The sequence below is a fragment of the Condylostylus longicornis genome, unplaced genomic scaffold, assembly GCF_029603195.1.
Source record: "Condylostylus longicornis isolate FDR11 unplaced genomic scaffold, ASM2960319v2 ptg000013l, whole genome shotgun sequence".
Classification (NCBI taxonomy): domain Eukaryota; kingdom Metazoa; phylum Arthropoda; class Insecta; order Diptera; family Dolichopodidae; genus Condylostylus; species Condylostylus longicornis.
In genome coordinates, this window is record NW_026577982.1 from 5,486,211 (window position 1) to 5,504,887 (window position 18,677).

At 23.5% G+C, this 18,677-nt stretch overlaps 6 protein-coding genes across 6 annotated transcripts in view; 3 read left to right on the top strand and 3 right to left on the bottom strand.

The window, feature by feature from the left end:
• Window positions 1–14: 14 nt before the first annotated feature.
• LOC129605296 (LSM12 homolog A) lies at window positions 15–3,219 on the bottom strand. The gene is made up of 4 exons (XM_055514964.1): window positions 2,926–3,219; window positions 1,453–1,583; window positions 881–1,126; window positions 15–221 (listed from the first exon to the last, which is right to left on the bottom strand). The coding sequence occupies exons 1-4, from the start codon at window positions 3,044–3,046 to the stop codon at window positions 63–65; spliced, it is 657 nt and encodes a 218-aa protein (XP_055370939.1). The 5' UTR covers window positions 3,047–3,219; the 3' UTR covers window positions 15–62.
• Window positions 3,220–3,984: 765 nt separating this feature from the next.
• On the bottom strand, window positions 3,985–5,872 carry LOC129605531 (tetratricopeptide repeat protein 17). Its single transcript, XM_055515350.1, has 4 exons — window positions 5,540–5,872; window positions 4,597–5,462; window positions 4,433–4,523; window positions 3,985–4,378 (listed from the first exon to the last, which is right to left on the bottom strand). The coding sequence occupies exons 1-4, from the start codon at window positions 5,642–5,644 to the stop codon at window positions 4,088–4,090; spliced, it is 1,353 nt and encodes a 450-aa protein (XP_055371325.1). The 5' UTR covers window positions 5,645–5,872; the 3' UTR covers window positions 3,985–4,087.
• Window positions 5,873–6,990: 1,118 nt separating this feature from the next.
• Window positions 6,991–9,141, top strand: LOC129605532 (soma ferritin). Its single transcript, XM_055515351.1, has 5 exons — window positions 6,991–7,357; window positions 8,227–8,330; window positions 8,421–8,541; window positions 8,716–8,796; window positions 8,877–9,141. The coding sequence occupies exons 1-5, from the start codon at window positions 7,205–7,207 to the stop codon at window positions 8,988–8,990; spliced, it is 573 nt and encodes a 190-aa protein (XP_055371326.1). The 5' UTR covers window positions 6,991–7,204; the 3' UTR covers window positions 8,991–9,141.
• Window positions 9,142–9,590: 449 nt separating this feature from the next.
• On the top strand, window positions 9,591–12,356 carry LOC129605357 (probable alpha-aspartyl dipeptidase). The gene is made up of 4 exons (XM_055515056.1): window positions 9,591–9,613; window positions 11,297–11,430; window positions 11,500–12,057; window positions 12,171–12,356. Exons 2-4 carry the CDS (start codon window positions 11,333–11,335, stop codon window positions 12,238–12,240), a joined length of 726 nt encoding a protein of 241 aa, XP_055371031.1. The 5' UTR covers window positions 9,591–9,613; window positions 11,297–11,332; the 3' UTR covers window positions 12,241–12,356.
• Window positions 9,627–10,934, top strand: LOC129605356 (uncharacterized). The gene has a single exon (XM_055515055.1). It carries the CDS (start codon window positions 9,698–9,700, stop codon window positions 10,862–10,864), a length of 1,167 nt encoding a protein of 388 aa, XP_055371030.1. The 5' UTR covers window positions 9,627–9,697; the 3' UTR covers window positions 10,865–10,934.
• A 3,492-nt stretch (window positions 12,357–15,848) lies between the features above and the next one.
• Window positions 15,849–18,677, bottom strand: part of LOC129605326 (chondroitin sulfate glucuronyltransferase) — a 53,948-nt gene continuing 51,119 nt past the window's right edge. The window contains exons 6-7 of the mRNA XM_055515010.1: window positions 17,063–17,243; window positions 15,849–16,988 (exon numbers count right to left, since the gene is read on the bottom strand). Coding sequence (XP_055370985.1) covers window positions 16,492–16,988; window positions 17,063–17,243 — 678 coding nt within the window. The 3' untranslated portion in view covers window positions 15,849–16,491. The remainder of the gene's footprint in view (window positions 16,989–17,062; window positions 17,244–18,677) is intronic.

Below are 18,677 nucleotides of genomic sequence, written 5' to 3' on the forward strand. Positions count from 1 at the left end.
AATAAAGAAAAAAATTGAGTTTAAATTTTTTTATTAAGAATTTTTTATGTTTAATGTTTGTTTTAATGGGTAGGAACGGGCGATGAAGATTTTCCTACATTTGTTGACGATGATGTTATCGCATTACTTGTTGATGAACCCGAAAATGACGATGAAGATGACAACGATAACGACGAATCTGTGGCGTTGTTTCCTTGGGAAACTTTATTATTTTGATCAATCTAAAACGAAACCAAATTGAAAAATATATAAATTGTCTTATAGACATATAAAATTAATTTATTTAGAGGAAAAATTGTAATTCTATATCTTCATTGTAATATAGCTTCAACTATGTGTGGTTGAAATTCTTTGATATTGTACAATACTCAAGGTAAAAATTTGATTTTGTATAAATTTTGAGTCAATTTTAATTCATAAAATCCTTCTTAATTCTAATATTATTTTCTATTTGTATAAACAAAAGGAATTTTTCTGAATCATTTCAGTGGTTAAATTATAAACAATTTAAAATCATTCTGTAAAAAGAAACTCAATAATGAACCAAACCCAAAAAGTGTTATTTAAGCAATGAAATTTTTTTACAAAATTTTTAATTGTGGTGAGCAAATATTTGATTCTTATTTTGATATGAAACAATTTCTATTTATCATTCGAATAATTGGATTCAATTTAAGCGTTATTTTACAATAATTTAATTTAGCTTTTATGAATAAGCCTTATGGTATTCAGTTTTGCTTAAAATCGCTTGTAACTTGTTAAAATTTAAGTAATAATCATTAATAACTAAACTGTAATACCTTTACTTTTAAAATAAACCTATTTAATATAAAATTTTAACATACTACAAATTTGAAAACAAATCTATTGAATGTCATACCAATTTTTTAACGTAATTAACAGCATTAATTTTGTTTGGATCATCAGTTGATACATTTTCTTTTTTATAAGGTGGTGTTATAGTTACTTCATTGAACACTATAATATTGTGACCATCCCATGCAACATTTTCCAATGTTTTACCAATAGCCATAAAAAGATTTTGTCCTTCAATACTAACACCAGCATTTCTTGATAAAATCCAACGATGACGCTGATCAACTGAATTACGTAATCGAGTTTTGAGCTAAAATAGAATTGAAAAACCAAAAATTAAAATTAGAAAACGAAAATAATCAAAATTTTTGTTTTTTGTTAAACATGTATGTAATATTACATTATTTAATTAAATTATAATTTATTTACATTATCAACTATATTCTGTTAATCACTTGAGCATTACTTGTGTTGATTTGATACCTATTATTAAAAAGTATTTTGGATTTCAGTACAAAATTTCAAATTTCAAATTTGATTTTATTTTGAAGAACTCAAAATTTTCTAAATAACATTGATGGGTTGTTAAGTGATGTGATTAACAGAATATTGTTTTATGTATTTATTTTTACTTACCCGATGTAAATTAAGTGGTTGCGGAGTTTCCGTAACCCCGCTGGCTTCTTTTAGTACTTGAACATCACTACAATATTGTAAATTCATTATTGATACATCGCTTAATTTTTCAGCTGTTTTTGATCGACATTCTATTTTTTTTTTTTGAAAATATTTAATAATATTCTTAAGGAAAATTTTGTGTTTCTTTAAATTTGTAATAATTTCTCTTTTTTTAAATTAATATATTTAATAAATAAACTTTCTAAATATAATCAAAATAAAATAGATAGTTTTTGTCATTATGCCTAAGGATATTCTGCTGGTATATAAGGTAGGATTCATACAGCGTATTTAATACATATTTTTTTAATTTACATATTTATTCTAAGACTACCAACAATTGAAATTGAACAATTAAATTTATAAATTTAATCCTAATCATTTAGTTTATTGTATCCGAAAAATTGTATTTTTAATTACCAGTATTATAGGAAACAATTTCATTACCATAATTTATAGGAAACAAGAAGTTTATATGTAATTCATACGAATTTGAGGCAACCTTATTATATAAAGCGCAAAAATTATTATATGAGTATATAAATAAATTATAATATGAGTATATTTTGAAATTTAGTAGGTACTGTAAGTATATATGTATAATTAATCTACATTTCATGTTATTGTTATTAGTTTGTACATCGATTTTGAATTGTTAAAATAAATTCATAATAACAATAATAATATAGTTTTTCTTTTGTTTAGTTCAAGAAAATTTCATTCTTTTTTTAAATTAAAACTTGCATTTTCAAAGTAAATAATGCTTGAATTGCCTATAAAATTAAATAATAAAATAATTTATTATTGTATTCTTGTTTTTAATATTAAATTAGAATTTACGTGACGTGGTAAGTAAACACCAAAAATCCTAATGTCTTTTTCATTTTTAATATAAAATTCATTTGTTTTTTCATAATTGTTACGAAGAAATTTTATCAAATTGAATAATCACGATTTAAGTATTAAGAAACAGAAATCAAAATTTGTTTTGGTATTATAATCGTAAAATATATTGTTAATTGATAAGTTTTATACTGTTTTAGGATAATAATAATTGAAGGTTATATTTTCTGTTGATGTTTTTTCAATAATTTGCCAGTTTTATGCCATGAAATCTAAGGTATAACCAAAAAATAAATGATATTATTGTAATTTATGGCCAACAAATAAAGAAACATTTTAAAATAATTTCTTTCGTTATAGTAATTCTTCTTTAAAATGTCAAATCTAATAGACTTATTTATATTGTGCTTGCTGCTCTACTTTATATATTTTTTTTTTTCCTGTAGTAAAATATTTTGGGTGCAACCTCATCTAAATCTAAAATAAATTTATAAAATTTTTTTCTCCTGAAAAATTTCATTAAAAATAATCAAAATATTTATATTTTGAAAAGATTAATTTTTTTTTTTCTTTTTTTGAAAAGGATACTCAAAATTAACATTTTTGTATTTGGATCAAATGCTAAAACTTCGCCTTCCACTGTTTCATTAAAACATGTTTTACAAGCCACAATACTTCCAATGGAGAAACATTCACTAGCACCTGACATCTTCACATTTATTCTATATAATTTTTTATTTCTAAATTATTTTATAATATTAAAATTTTATTTAAATTTTTCATAAAACTAATTGAAAAAACAGTAGAGAAATTTATTATTTTTTTTTTATAACTCTATGCCAAATTGGAATACGAATACTAATACTTTCGCAATTTGGTCTTCTTTTCACTTTTAAAAATAAAAAAAAAATCGCAGTGCTCACACACATTCAAACATTTCAATTGTCAAATTTATAGTTTGACTTTTGAAATTATTAAAAATGGTAGCCTCGAAATATTTTCACTAACTTAATATAGTAGCGTTATCTAGTGAGAAGAATCAAAAATTTTTATGTGCTAAATTTCGGAAAACATTTTTATGGTTTTTTGGTTTCTAATGTAATTTTACTCATGAAAAATTTTTGCATTAATGTAAAAAATTGTTCAGTATTAAAGAATAATTATGTCTTAATCAGATTTTTTTTTTGTCAAAAAGAAATTATCAAGAAAAAAATGTCAAAAGAAATCATTCTAACATTTTATTCTGCCATCTTTTGTTAGATATAAAAATCGAAATGTTTTTGATATACTCGTATTTTGATATCGCATCCCAGCGGAATTTTTTAATAAATTGAACTTTTAAAAACTTGTTTTCGATCAAAACTACCAATGTTAGACAATTTCTAAGGTATGTAAGATTTCAGTTACGCTGTGTTGTAAATACCGATTATTAACAACGGTGCATATATTATATATTTCATACATTAGATGTATTTACACAACGAGCCATGTATCAATGGTTAACATTCCATTTCCCTCTGTCGATAAACAAAATTAATTTTGAGCAAGTGGAATGAAACCTAGTCAACTATTAATACAACAGTGTAAACATACCTATAGATTTTAAAAATATCTGTTACAAAATAAAATTGAACAAATCCAGTCTTCATTTACTTTTATTCAATCCATAATTAGATAAATGTATTATAAAAATAATAAAAATAATTCTCTGTGTAGTTAATTTTAAATATATTACATATTTTATACTAATTTATTTTGTGTTCTGTCCTTTATTTTTATTTTTATCAAAATTCAATTGTGAACTAAAATCTATTGATAATTTTTTAATTATCTCCTCGCTATTAGTATTAATTTCTCTTTCGAGTGTCTCGATGTCAACATTTTTACTTTCCAAACGCATTTGGAGATCAGAATAAAAATCACACCTAACAATAGGTTCACTACCAGATTTTTTACTTGTGCTACAAAATTGACCACGATGTAACAATTCTTCTTTTTTATTTGAGTTTTCAACGTTATTGAATCGTACACTTAATGGTACCTGAAAATTGAAACCATTAAACATAAATCGAGTGTTATTTTTCTTATTAAATACCTGTTGCTCTAATAATTTCTCATGGCTTGCCGTTATTTGATTTTTCATATCTTTCAGTCCATTGACTTGTTCTTTTATGTATTCCACATTTCTTAAAAAATAATGAATCAATACAATATATGTATATTAAATTTAAAATGATAACTAATTAAATTTTGTCATACTTATACATTTCAGCAGTTTTTTTATTTAAATTTTCAATGCATTTTAGAAAATTTTTCAAATATTGTGTTTTTGGCAAATACGTTAAATCTAATTGCTCAGTCATTTCAAAATGTTCTAAAGAACGATTAAATTGTGATAACATTGCTAAAGTTGTTGCTAAAGCAAAATGATTTTCTGCTATTTCTGGAGCATGATCTACTGCAGCTCTAAATAATATTTCTGCCTCATGAAGTTTCTCAGCACGAAACAATATTGAACCTAAGCTTAGTAATGGAATGTCACGAAATTTTCTTGGTGCTAACATAACTGAACGCTTAGCACATTCTATAGCTTCGGATGCATTTCCTTTCATACGCCAATAATATGAACTTAAAATATAATACTTCCAAGAAGTAGGATTTTCACTTAATCCTGTTACTAGATTGCTAAGAAATTGTATAGTATTTATTTCTAATTCATCATTGTATAGATCAACTTCCTCTGATATACGAAGATTATTAAATTTATTAATGCTTTCTATATGATCATAGCAACAAATTCCAGAATATTTGATTGGAATTTGTCCGCAAAGTGGAAGTCTGTTTCCTACTACAATATCATATTTCTTTTTTAAAGGTATTCTATTAAGATAAGATTTTGTTATAACTGCATGTGTTAAGGAACCTTCAATATAGTAATCTAAAGCACACTTTGCATCATCGATAACTTCCAATCCAAATTTAATTGAATTATTTATTTCCTTTACCATTTCTTCACGTTTTCTTAGCAATTCTAGATAAATACTTTCTACAATATCATTGTGTTTCATTTGATCTAGAAAAACCATTAAATTACTAGGTTCTCGAAGATAAAATGGAGAATCAATCTAAAAAAGATATGATATAAATAGGTAGGTGTACATGTATGTTTGTATATTTAATATCGATATTCAACGCCACTTACCTTTTGTGTAATTTTTCCATTTTCATCCAATACCCAGTGATTAATTGAGTTAACAAAATATACAAATGGAAAAATAATTGTGAAAGCTATAAAAAATTTATACATTTTTTTTCTTCTTTCTAAATTACTTTCGTTTTAATAAGCATTATAGTAATTTTTTTTTTTCATATTTTAAGGAATATATTTTTATTTTATTTGCAGATTAAAATGTTTACAATATGAATTTTTTTCTGTTTTTTATTGAAGTTATTATTTTTTAAAGTAGATTGATACTTTCGCTTCCTTTATATTTCTCACTAGTCTTAAATCTGCAGCATTTATCTTCAATATTTAATAAACATGGTCAAAAACACGAAAAACAATCAAAATAAAAATCAGCTGTTGAATAGAATTGAATTCACAAATTCACCATAGCATATGGAATAGTGTCAAAATCATGACGTTGTTATTATGATTGTTGCCATAAAACAAGAACACATTTTCTACTATTGAGACAGTTCACAACATTCGTATCACTATTTCTTGTACTATAAAATATAGACAGAGAAGCATGAGTGAAAAATATCTTTATTGTTAGTGCAAATATAAAAAACCTATTCTTTAACAAAATTGCATTAACTTTTCCTAAACAATTTACGTAGATACTTTTTGTTGATGTAATCCGGCTGAGCCATTTGAGAAGATTCAAATCTGTCAATCATTTACATATATATACTCGTAAATATGGTATCTCTTTATTGCTATGAAAATTTGTCAAAATACGATTGTGCGCATTTACTAATGCCAATTTTTTATAAGGATACCTCAACAAAAATATTATGCACATATTGCTATTCGAACTATTTCATCAACTAAGTATACAGTTTTATATATACATATTATCCTTTTTTATATTATTTACATATTTTGGAACAGTACACGCTCTCAAATATTTCCCACAATCTCTTAAAATAGGATAATAAGCTTTTTGCTCAAAGCTTCTACTTTTTATATGTTTACAGTCCAAAAATATAACAAAAAAATAACTAAAAAATTTTCAATTTCGATTCTTCGTTAAATTTATAACAGAACATAAATATATTTTGCAGGCATATTTTACAAACGTATAACCTACTTTCTTTATTTAAATTACAAGGGAACTATATATGTGGTCTGGGCACTTTTTTGAGTTTTTTAAACATCATTTCAAGAATTTTTTCCTAAAATTGCCCAAATATAACAAGAATTTTTAGGATGCGTCAATCAATTCGTGAATTTACGATATATAAAAATCAACGAATTGTGTACAAAAATAGGCTGTTCCACGAGATTTGTGTATAGATATACATATACTTGCAAGTTGTATCACATGATTACCTACATACGCCTGCATAAATTTCAGAATATGTATTTTGAATAACGAGACTTCACTGTTGTTAAAAGTCTATTGAAAAACAATTTAATTCATATAAATATAAAAAAAAAGGAGAAGCAATAGTTTTTAACTTCAAATTTTGAAAACTGAATAAAAGAAAATAAAAAAAAAATACTCTTAAAGAAACTACATATACCAAGTTTTAGTTCCTCTTTCTGCTTTTTGTTTCGATTTAATGGTTTTTTCCTATTACATTTTACACACATAAATTGACAAAAATTTTTGTATCAGAAAGTTAAAAAAAAAAAAAGATGTCAATGATTCGACAAGGATTGAATATAACTGGGAAAGTTATAAGAAGTATGAGCGGTTTAACACGACACAGATTTTCTGAGAAATTAGAATGTGCTTTAAATAAACAAATAAATATGGAATTGGAAGCCAGTTATATTTATTTATCAATGGTAAATAACTTTTTGTTTAACTATAAATTTTAAATTTTATTTTCAAAATGGAAAAAAAGAATTGCATAAATTCAGGCGTAAATCCATAATGATGTAATCGAGAACATTTTTCATTTTAAAATCGACTTGAAAGAATGTTATCCTATTTTAAAATTGTTTGTAGAATGCGAAAACATTTTGTATGTATATGTATATATTTATTACATAAATACTATATACAAAATTGATTGACCTATTAATTTGTAAAATTTCATAACTTTAGAAAATGCTAATGTCATTTTGTATTTGTATTTATGAATATACGTACATACATATGTAGCACATAATATTATGAGTCTATGTGTGTCGGATATACATATTAGAGATTTGTTCCAACTTCTCATCAAGCTACTTTTATTCCCTGCGTAACTACTCCATTCGTATCCCTTTAAGGATAAAAGGGATTTCTTGTAAAAGACAGTCTTGACTAAAGAAGGTGGCATAACTTGAAGAATAAAATCGGTGGTACCATAAATAAATTTGAGACCTATTTTATTTATTAAAGTTGAATTTATAATTTATTGAAATTTGTTCTTGGTTGTCGCGAAAGATGTATGCGAGATTTGTGATTTCTATAATGATAAAATAAGATGTTTTTGTTTAACATTGTTTAACGGATTTTTTCCATAATGAACGAGAACAACACGACATCTTCAGGGCGAAAACAAAAACTTCTTGTTTACTTCTGTTATCTTTTTATTAATATACTTATTTTACAGAAGACCTTACATTCTTACATTTAAATAAATGTTGTCTTTATAAACTAAAAATTTTAATCTGTTTTAAATAAGATTTCAATTTCAATAAAATTTTATTTTTCTTCATGGAAGGCGTTTCATTATGACAGAGCAGATGTTGCACTTAAAGGAATGTATAATTATTTTAAAAAAGCATCTGACGAAGAAAGGGATCATGCTATGAAATTCATGACTTAGTATATATATAAAATTTATAATATTTTCAAAATTAATTAAATTTACGTATTTATTTTATATATTTTTTATAACAATAATTTAATTTTTAGCCTTAATAAACGAGGTGGAAAACTTGTTTTAGATAATATTAACAAACCGGAAAATTCTGAATGGGATAATTTAGAAAAAACTATGACATATGCCTTAGATTTGGAAAAGAAAGTTACTGATGTAAGATAAATATTTGAAGAGTTTTTTTTTTTAAATAGTTTAAGAGTTATAGGAGATGTACATCTTTATGTACATACTCGATTTAGCGTGCTGTTGTATCAACTATATCGTAAAATATTTTTACTTATTCATTAGATATTAAGCACAAACACTTTAATTAATTTTTTTTATTAGAGTTTATTAGAAATGCATGCTTTGGCTTCTTCCGAAAATGACGCAGATTTAGCAGACTTTTTAGATTCAGAAATGATAAAGGTAACCAAATTTTAATGACAAATTAAAATCATGAAAAATAATTACAATTTATTTATATTTCTGTTATTTAATTATTAAAGGAGCAATACGAAGCTATAAAGGAAATAGGAGAATTGATAACAAATATTCGACGATGTGGTAATGGTTTGGGAGAATTTATGTTTGACAAAAGTATGGACGATGGTACAAAATGAAAGACTAAGTTGGATTCGCAAAGACCTTATAATATACATAACCTCTTTAAATATATGTATGTATTTGTTATAATAAAATATGTATGCATGTAATTGAAATTAAAATTTATTACAAAATAAATTTGGTAATAAATTTGAAATGATACGTATCTGTCATACACATCCAAAAATTGATTATTTATTTTTATTTTTTTTTATTATTTTCGGTAAGTCAAATAAATAACGTTTGTATTCAGTTTGATACGTTATTTATAGAATTAGTTTTAAAAGAAAAGTTAGAATAAACAGAACCCTATTTTAATCAAGTTGATGCAAATGCAGCAGAAAAATACTCTAGTTTAATTTTTTAATTAAAAAATCCCATAATTTTCATTAAAATTGTCTCAAGTAATAAATTGCCACATCCTAATCTTTTGACATTTGATACAATACTTTGTACCGTATGAAAAGTCAAAGTGCACGACAAATAAGTGTAAACAATTACTTTCATTGTGTCAATTACTCTTTAGTTACGATGTACGATTACGTTACAAGTCACCTGAATAAAATTCACCGTCAATTTAATATGATAGGTTTGTATTCTTTAGTTTGAAAGCCACTGTTAAATTGTGGTGAACGTGGTGGTAAGTCAAAAAAAAAACTATTTATATCTTGTAACTCGAATTTTTTGATTTTGCTTTTTAAAACATATTACAAAAAATAAAAATATGTTTGTAAATCGAATAGTAAGACTTTTTATAAGTAAGATACAGTTTTCTACCACAAGTACACTAACAGTTAGGAAAGGTCCTAATCCTGGTGTAAATAAGTTTCTTAATGAAATGAATGATGTACAAGAAGAAATTTCAGAAGATCCTGAATCTTTTGGAAATTTTGAATCTGATTTTATGCATGTTCATAAGACGCATAAAGAACATTCAGAAGAAATGAAAGCATACAAAGAATTTATTCGATTAAAAATAGTTAAAAACAAGTATTTCAAGGAAAAATATCCGAATTTCTTGACTTTTGCTGAAAAGGAACAAATAAGGTTATTACACGAACGGGAACCCGATGTATGGAATATTGAGAAGTTATGTGAAAGTTTTCCTGCAAGCGATGAAACTATAATTAAAATTTTGAAAGGTCGTTGGTATCCAAGGAGTGAAAAACGTTTAAAAACACATGATGAAAAAGTAATGACTAATTGGGAGAAGTTTCGTAAAGGAGAATTTCCCGATTTACCACCTGAATTAACAGACCATTTAAAAAAATTCGTTGAACGTAAACCTAGTGACTTAAAAAATATAGAAACTAAATGGTTGCCAAAACGTCCAGTTATCCCGAAACCAAAAACCGATGAATTTTTGAGTATATTAACAAGCTGCAAAGGATATAAAGAAAAGAACTTGATAGAAGAAAATGGAAATAAAAAAAAAATAGAGGCGGGCAAAACAGATTTACTTTCTGTAAATAATTTTGAAGCTGCCCAAAATCACGGTGACGATGAAACATTTGTTTTTGGAAACATAGAAAATAAGAAGCCAATTACTTTAAGTTTTTTAAAAAGTAAAATTGGATTGTCTGAAAAAGAAGAAAGTTTACCTGTCAAGTTAGGGGAAAAAATTGAAGAAAAAAAAATTCTAGACGACGCAACAAAAGTCAATCCTTTTTCATCATCAAAAAACAAACTTGATTTTTCTGAGATAACAATCTCCAATAGTGACATCCAAAAATATAAAGTAGATCCCATTAAAGAAAGAATACACATACCGAACAAATTGTGGAAGAGAGGCGCAACTTATAAAGTGAAAGACTGTTATTATGATTACGATGGAACGTTTTTATACAGGGTTCCTGGAATGACAGGAGATATAAAAAAAGAGGACAGTTGATAAAGGATTTAGATATAAGGAATATCCCGTTAATTGATAAGCTTTAATAAATGTAATACGCATGAACGTATTGATTACTTATGATACTTTTTAAACTAGATATTAAAAAGAAATTAATCTAAATTTAGATTTTCTTAAAAGCCTAAGGTGTAATTAAAAAACTGGATGCTACTTATATTGGGAATTATTAAATTAAAAATATGTACATGAATTCATTAAACCTGTGTGTTTCAGAGAAAGTCTGCGATTTCTCGCAATTCTTATATTTTTCAAATAATCTACGTCAGACTTTTAGATTGTATAATGGAATTGAATCAAGTCGATATACAATGTACACACATATGCTTTTTTATCAGTTTTATTTTGTTGCATAGATAAACAACTTTTATTATTTTGCGTATACAAAAATTTTTTTAAATTAATTTTTTTTAGTAATTGATTATCTGACGTTGAGTAATTGTTTAAAATATGGCAAAGCGACAATTATTACTTATTTCTTCTTCAAGAGTTCATGGATTTGATTTTTTAGAACATACAAAACAGGCAATAGATGATTTATTGCAAAAGTAATTTCAAAATTTAACTCGATTAAGTAATTGAATGATTATGTAATAATATTTATTAAAACTTTTTAGAAATAATGTAAAAACAGTTTTATTCATTCCTTATGCCTTAAGAGATCATGATGACTATACAAAAACTGTTTCGAAACCTTTAAATAAATGGGGTTATAATGTAAATAGTATTCATACTAGTTCAAATCCAGTAGATGCAGTTAATAATGCTGAAGCAATTTTTATTGGTGGTGGAAATACTTTTGTTCTTCTTAAAACACTTATCGAAAAGAATCTGGTGAATTCAATTAGAAAACGTGTTTTAGAATTTGGTGTACCATATATGGGCAGTAGCGCTGGTACAAATGTCGCCACTCGATCTATACATACTACCAATGACATGCCAGTTGTTTATCCACCATCCTTTGATTCTTTGAATCTGGTACCATTTAATATTAATCCACATTATATTGAAAAAGAGGTTTCAACTCATAAAGGTGAAAGCAGAGATCAAAGAATTCATGAATTTATTGATTATAATAACAGAGTTGTAATTGGATTAAGAGAAGGTACAAGTTTATTAGTTCAGGGTGATTGCGTTAAATTAGTTGGAGATAAAAGTGCTAAATTATTTTTAACGTAAGTTAATAAGGTCTCTTCATTTAATAATTTTTTACTAAAAATATATATTTTGTTTTTGTTGTAAATAATAAACTTTTAATATGGCAAATATTTTATAATATTCATTTTAGTAATCACGATACCCAAGAGTACGAGCCTGGATCTGATTTGAGTTTTTTAATACATGATGCTGAAAAATAATGTTTCTTTAAAACAAAATTGGGTAAAGAACATACAAACTTGTTTAAAGCTGTTTAAAAAAAAAATTTTTATAATATGTGAATTAATGCACAAGGTATGCGGCAATAAAATTTTGATAATAAAAACAAATTTAAATCTAGTCTATTTTATATTAAAATAAACAGTAAGGAAAATCCAAAATATTAAATTCATTAAAATGAATAAAAATATATTGTAATATTTTAGTTAAATGATTGATGATTAAGTTTCATACATTAATATTTAAAATATCATTGTTCCTGGAAACTGCAGCATTTTCGATTAGAAAGCGTTCTATTAGGAATGAATTAGAGATAAATTAAAATTTATACATCGATATTTGATTGTACTCCTAAAGTCTGATGTATAGAATGGAACCATTGTATTTGAAAGTTAGTCTTTTTGATCGGTCTTACATTTTTTTTGAAAGGCGTTATTATATTTTTTTTATACTCCAGGAAATAAAACAGGTCGAAACGTTTTAGCAACCCTATTTCCAAAAATTTCTAAAGTCTCTGTAGTATTTGAAAGAATACAAATACTAATTTGAGAATTTTAATAATACAAATTTAAACTTAGTCTAACAGAATATTCCGTAAATTTAATACAGGAAGCAAAAATGAGATTAAAAAATATTATTTTTCTTCAATTTAATTATTTATTTTTAAAATATATGTACAATATTATCAAAAATAAACAAATATATATATTTTTTTTTCATTTTATTTTAAATATTTTCAATTAATTCTTTTATACAACTATTATTTTTTTTTTTCGAAGATTTCAATTTTTATTTAAACATAAAATTTAATTAAATTATCTATCTAATCTTATATATTTTATGAATTAAATGAATTAATTTTATTAAATTTAATTTAAATTAAATAAAAAAAAAAATAATTCAAACATAATAATTTCGTTTTTAGAAAACTTTGGCACTTTATTTTCGTTTTTCTTATTTTTTAATACATTACTAAAATTAAATTTTAAAGCTTAATTTTAAATTATTTTAATTGTAATATAAATTTTTTTTTTCAAGGTTTGAATTTTTGAATAAAATATAAAAATACTAATAATACGTTGAGTTCCAAGTTATACACAAAACACAATAAGGTTAGCAAATTTTCGCAATGATAGTTATGCATTGTTAACCTTACTAAAATTTTTTGATTTTAGAAAATTTTATCATATATTTTATTTTGCGAGAAAATTTATTTGTTAATATTTTTCTATAAAAATGAAATTATTAAACATTTAAAATAAGAGACAATCAAAGGAACTTTCTGGTTTTGGAATGAGTCAAATTATGTGGTCATTAATTATGTGATCAATCAAATTTCCGATTCTAAAAAAAAATTTATTTTGGTATTTTACTTAAGATATTTTTAGAGGAGTCAACCGGAGATGTATTATTAGTTTGTATGTATCATTAGGGGGTGTAGGTATATTAGAAGTCCACTTTGCTTGAATTTAATATTCCTTTATACATTTATACATCATGGTAGACTCAGTTAAGTTGTTTAACTATTGAATATATTCTTATACACTTTAAGCCAGAGAATTGGAATTGGATATGGAATATATAATTTATCTTTGAATACATATACAATTTATGTACATTATAAATTATACTAATTTTTTTAATTTATTAATTATACTTAAAATAATATTTATAAATTTTCATTCTATTCCTTTTTTACAATTTCCGAAATGTTTGTGTCACATTTTTTTTTTTACTTATAAATACAAAATACCATATACATGTGAATAAATATTTAATAGTTAATTATTTTTTTGTTTAAACAATGTTTTTTTTTTTAATTAAAAATTAAAATATTTTATAATGACTAATGGCAAAATCTTGTACCTATTCTAATAAAATTATGTATATATACTAAAGTTAAACAATTTAAATGGCAAATATAGATGCTAGAGTTAATTATTATATTTTTAAACTTTGGAAACTTAAGAACTGGTTAAAATTATTATAACGTATACAATTTACAAAAATGTATTTTTGTAATAATATTCAATTTACACTGGTTTAGTTTTTGTAATACATCATGTCATATACAAGAATTAAAAAAAACAAGTAATTTAATTGAAAAATATTACAACATAAGTATTAGAAAAAAATGCTTTTATTATTCATTTACAATTTTTAAATGTAGATATTTTAGTTTTTTCAATTTAAAAAGTTCTTCTCCGGACATTGTATATTTTATATTATGCCAGAAAAGTAAGATGGTCCGCGAAATCTTTTCACTTTATACCCGACAATTTTTTTTTTTTTTTGATCCTTCTTCACTCCTATAAGGAGTATAGGGCTAGTGCATGATATCTATCATGCCCTAGTTTCTATAGTCATAGAGAGTTAACTGGGTAGGTGACTAGCCGACCGTAGTTTTTATTTATATTAAATATTTCAGTTTATTAATATTTTACTGTTTATTTTTCTTAGTCTTTAGTATCGAATATTATGAATATTTTGAAAATTACTTGTTTATTAATATTAATATTTTTATTAATATTAATATGTTTATTAATATTTTGAAAATTACTTGACAATTAATAGATCTAAATTAGTTGTAATTTTCGGAATTGGTTTCGTGTATTTAAAGCGATTTAATTGGGATTTACAAAATAAAGGGGCAGTGAAAATAATTTCCTAATAAACACATATAAACATTATTGTCTGAATTAAAAAAAATTTAATTTAAATATTTAATATTAGTATTTTAATTGGTTTACTTGATTCCAATCGTTTAATCGATTACATTCATAATAAATTTCTATTTTAATTTTATATTGATAATTCCTATAATAAAATTGTATTTAATAATGTCACGAGTACTTTAACAAAAAAATTTTCGCCTAAAAATATGCAAATCATTTTTATAACATTAAAATATTATTTGAATTATACAATAGCGTTACCATCGCAATTTAATATTTTTAGAGTAAAAATTTTTTGTATTTAATTAAATTTATTGAATTTTCAGATAAACAGTTTCAATTAATTTTTTTGAATTTTAAAATTTTTTGTTTATAACAATACTAGGTATATTTTAAAATATCTATGTATTACTAAATTTTTGTTTAATTAATTTTGATTTTGTTTAAATTTATTATTATTCATTTGCAATTATACTTTATTTAAAAAATTAAAAATAAATTTAATATAAATGTAATTAAAATTGGTATTTATTATAGAGAGGAACAAAATAGAGATGAAAAATGAACCTAATTTATATATTATATAATAATATTTAATGTTGAGTACCAAAATGCAAATTTTAATATTAAAATAGGAAAATATATACGTATATAATGAAATCAAAAAAAAAATTTCGTTGTTCTTTTAATTACATATATGTATGTATATATGTATTAAAGAGTATATAATTTTAAAATCATAATTATTCTTAATTTAAAATTAAAAAATATTTTATTTTTACATAATGTATATGAGAGTTATTAAATCAAAATAAATTACATTAAAAAATTTAGGAATCAATGGAAAAACATTGAATTTAAGATTTTTCTAATATACTTCTAAATATTATTAGTGATTTATTTACATAAAAAATATTAAATTTTTTTAAATAATAAGAAATGGTGGAGAAATTAAATAATTACAAAATTAATGAAGAAATTTAATTAAAGCCAAATGATATTTTTATATGATTAACAATTCGATACCTAATATCGTGAGGTTAATGCTACGACTAGATAAATCGAAAGTTTTATATTTTTATAGATAATTAACCTGCGACCTGATAATTAATATGCGATCAATATCTAAGATTAAATTTATTCTTAAATATCTGAAAATGATAATACAAAAATTAGGTGTCTTCATGATAAATTACTTGTTATTGCTAAATTTTGTATCTTTAAAAGTTAATATTTGTAAACCGCATTAATTGCAAGTTATCTAGTTGTAGCATTAACCTCACGATATATTGCTACATATATATTTTAAGTGAATATTTAAAAAGTTCAAGAATGAATTCGAATGAAATTTTTAAATTGATATAATATGTTATTTATCTTGGGGGGTTATTCATTGTAACCTATATTGTAAATTTTGGCTTATTTCTATATACATACATACATACATACATATATTATACTATTGGTTTCTCATATAGTAAATTTTATTACAGTAATAGTTGAGCATTTAAAATTTTTGTAATTTTTTTTTTTTTTTTGAATCTATTTTAATTTATACTAATGTCTACCTTTTCCAATTTTGTCTTCATATCTTATAATAGCATCACCAATATGTTTTCTAGCTGCTAAATGAATACATTTATTTTCATTATAGTAATTATTTAATAATTTACTATTTTTATTAATATTACTATTACTATTTGGAATATTATTTATTTCATTTTCATTTTCATTATTATTATAATTACTATTACTATTATAATATTTAGAATATGGGCATTTTGGTAAATTTTTAATTGAATTACGTTTTTTAATAAAATTTCTAATTGTATTACCGTATCTTAAATTTGGTTCAATACCACGTAATGTATGTATTGATAATTGAGAATGTATAAAAATATCTAAAACATTATTAATAATTGGTGTTGTTGATGTTGTTGTTGTTGTTGTTATTATTGTTGATGATGATGTTGATTTATCATTTCGATTAAATAATAATTCAATATCGTTATCAGTTCGTATTATTGGTACAAAATTTTCAATTTTTTTACGAGCTAAAAATTAAGAAGAAAAAAAAAAAATTAGAAAAAATTTTTATATTAATTTGTATATATGTATATATACATACCTTCAACATAATCTTTACTATAAAATGATGTAACATCATAATTATATTTATCAAAATAACCAGTACCTTGTGATACATCACATGTATCACATTCTTTACAAAAATTAAATGCTTTACAAGGGTACATCATAAAAGCTATTGGAGAAAATATTTGAAAACCTTGTATTGTATTCATTCGTACCTAATTATAGAAAATATAATAAAATTAATATTTTGGTAAATTAAAATTATTTTTTTTATTAAAAATCTTTAAGTCATTAATTTTGAAAATCATTAATTATTTTGTGAATATTTAAATAAAAGTTTTCTTGTTATTTTATAAAATTCAATATATGGGTATTCTGTCTCTGAGGCTATATTGTAGGAGGTCTTTGGTGAACATGTTGAAATGTATATGTAATGAAAATCAACTATGAGGTATTTGAGCTCAAATTTATTCTAAAAATAAATCACATTATGTCTTTAATCATTTATTGATGGTTTGTGTTGATTGAAATTATTTATTTATTGTTTATTTATTGTTTTGAAGTATGTATACATAATGTATGTACATATATACAAAATTTTGTTTATGAAGATCATTTAGCAATGATTTCAATTCAACATCAAAATTCTTGTTTAATAAATTAGGAAGGCCAGAAATATTTGCCATAAAATTAGTGGTTATTGAATTGTCGATAAAGTTTCTTGTATAATTCTAGAAATTTCTAAGCGAAAGCTTTCGCTGCAAATAGTCGTTACTCATATTCAAATTATGTAAAGCATTACAAGAGGTTTTCTTGAAGTTTCCATATAGTCAAAATGCATGTTACTTAAAAAAAATCTTAATTAATGAAATTACATAAAGAGTGATTCAATAAAGGGTACAATAAAAAATATCATTATTTAGGATCAAAATCAAAAATTGCTAAGATTTTTGTTTAGAACTAGGTGCCAAATTTCAATTCCGGGATACAATTAAAACGGTTCTTCTCCTATATATCTTCTGTACCATAAAATATATTTTAACGTGTCTTAAATGTATTTAGAGAGTATATAAAATATATTATTAAGTGATATGAATTGCTTTCAAGTTTTTTATACAAGCCCTTCGAAAAACTAATTGTGTGAACCTTTTATCTTTTTTGGAAGGGAAGTTATATAAGCAAAAAGCTGCTGCGGCAATTAGAAATTTCATTAAAAATTCATAAAAATCTCTGTATTTTGGAAACCGTTGAGATTTGACACCTAGTTTTAAACAAAAATTTTACTTATTTTTGATGTCCTAATTGACGATATATATATTGATCTCTTTATTGAATCACCTTACATATTTTATATTGAAAAGCGAAAAACAACTTGCTTGTTTTCTCTATCTTTTGATGTCGTTATACAGATAAATTTGGCGATCCCTAACAATTCAAGAACTCGTGACATAATTAGAGCAACGCAAAAAAAAATCAACGAAATATAAAACCTTTATAAAAACCCCGTTTTTAAATAAACCGGTCTCGTTCGATTAATTAAAAAATTTCAATTTTTTTTTTAAGTATTTAATTAATAAAAAATTACAAACAAAAAAAGTATACAAAATTTGATTTTTTATTTTTATGTATTTTTAATTATACTTTTATTT

Bases quoted from the DNA above. Each gene is read 5' to 3' on its own strand.
- LOC129605357 (XM_055515056.1), top strand. From the start codon at position 11,333: ATGGCAAAGCGACAATTATTACTTATTTCTTCTTCAAGAGTTCATGGA. The intron at 11,431-11,499 runs GTAATTTCAAAA...AAAACTTTTTAG, and splicing joins ATAGATGATTTATTGCAAAA to AAATAATGTAAAAACAGTTT. The intron at 12,058-12,170 runs GTAAGTTAATAA...TATTCATTTTAG, and splicing joins AGTGCTAAATTATTTTTAAC to TAATCACGATACCCAAGAGT.
- LOC129605531 (XM_055515350.1), bottom strand. From the start codon at position 5,644: ATGTATAAATTTTTTATAGCTTTCACAATTATTTTTCCATTTGTATAT. The intron at 5,463-5,539 runs GTAAGTGGCGTT...TATCTTTTTTAG, and splicing joins ATGGAAAAATTACACAAAAG to ATTGATTCTCCATTTTATCT. The intron at 4,379-4,432 runs GTATTTAATAAG...TTCAATTTTCAG, and splicing joins AGAAATTATTAGAGCAACAG to GTACCATTAAGTGTACGATT.
- LOC129605532 (XM_055515351.1), top strand. From the start codon at position 7,205: ATGTCAATGATTCGACAAGGATTGAATATAACTGGGAAAGTTATAAGA. The intron at 8,331-8,420 runs GTATATATATAA...TTTAATTTTTAG, and splicing joins GCTATGAAATTCATGACTTA to CCTTAATAAACGAGGTGGAA. The intron at 8,542-8,715 runs GTAAGATAAATA...TTTTTTTATTAG, and splicing joins TGGAAAAGAAAGTTACTGAT to AGTTTATTAGAAATGCATGC.
- LOC129605296 (XM_055514964.1), bottom strand. From the start codon at position 3,046: ATGTCAGGTGCTAGTGAATGTTTCTCCATTGGAAGTATTGTGGCTTGT. The intron at 1,584-2,925 runs GTATCCTTTTCA...AAAAAAAAATAG, and splicing joins TACAAAAATGTTAATTTTGA to AATGTCGATCAAAAACAGCT. The intron at 222-880 runs GTATGACATTCA...GTTTCGTTTTAG, and splicing joins TTAATTACGTTAAAAAATTG to ATTGATCAAAATAATAAAGT.
- LOC129605356 (XM_055515055.1), top strand. From the start codon at position 9,698: ATGTTTGTAAATCGAATAGTAAGACTTTTTATAAGTAAGATACAGTTT.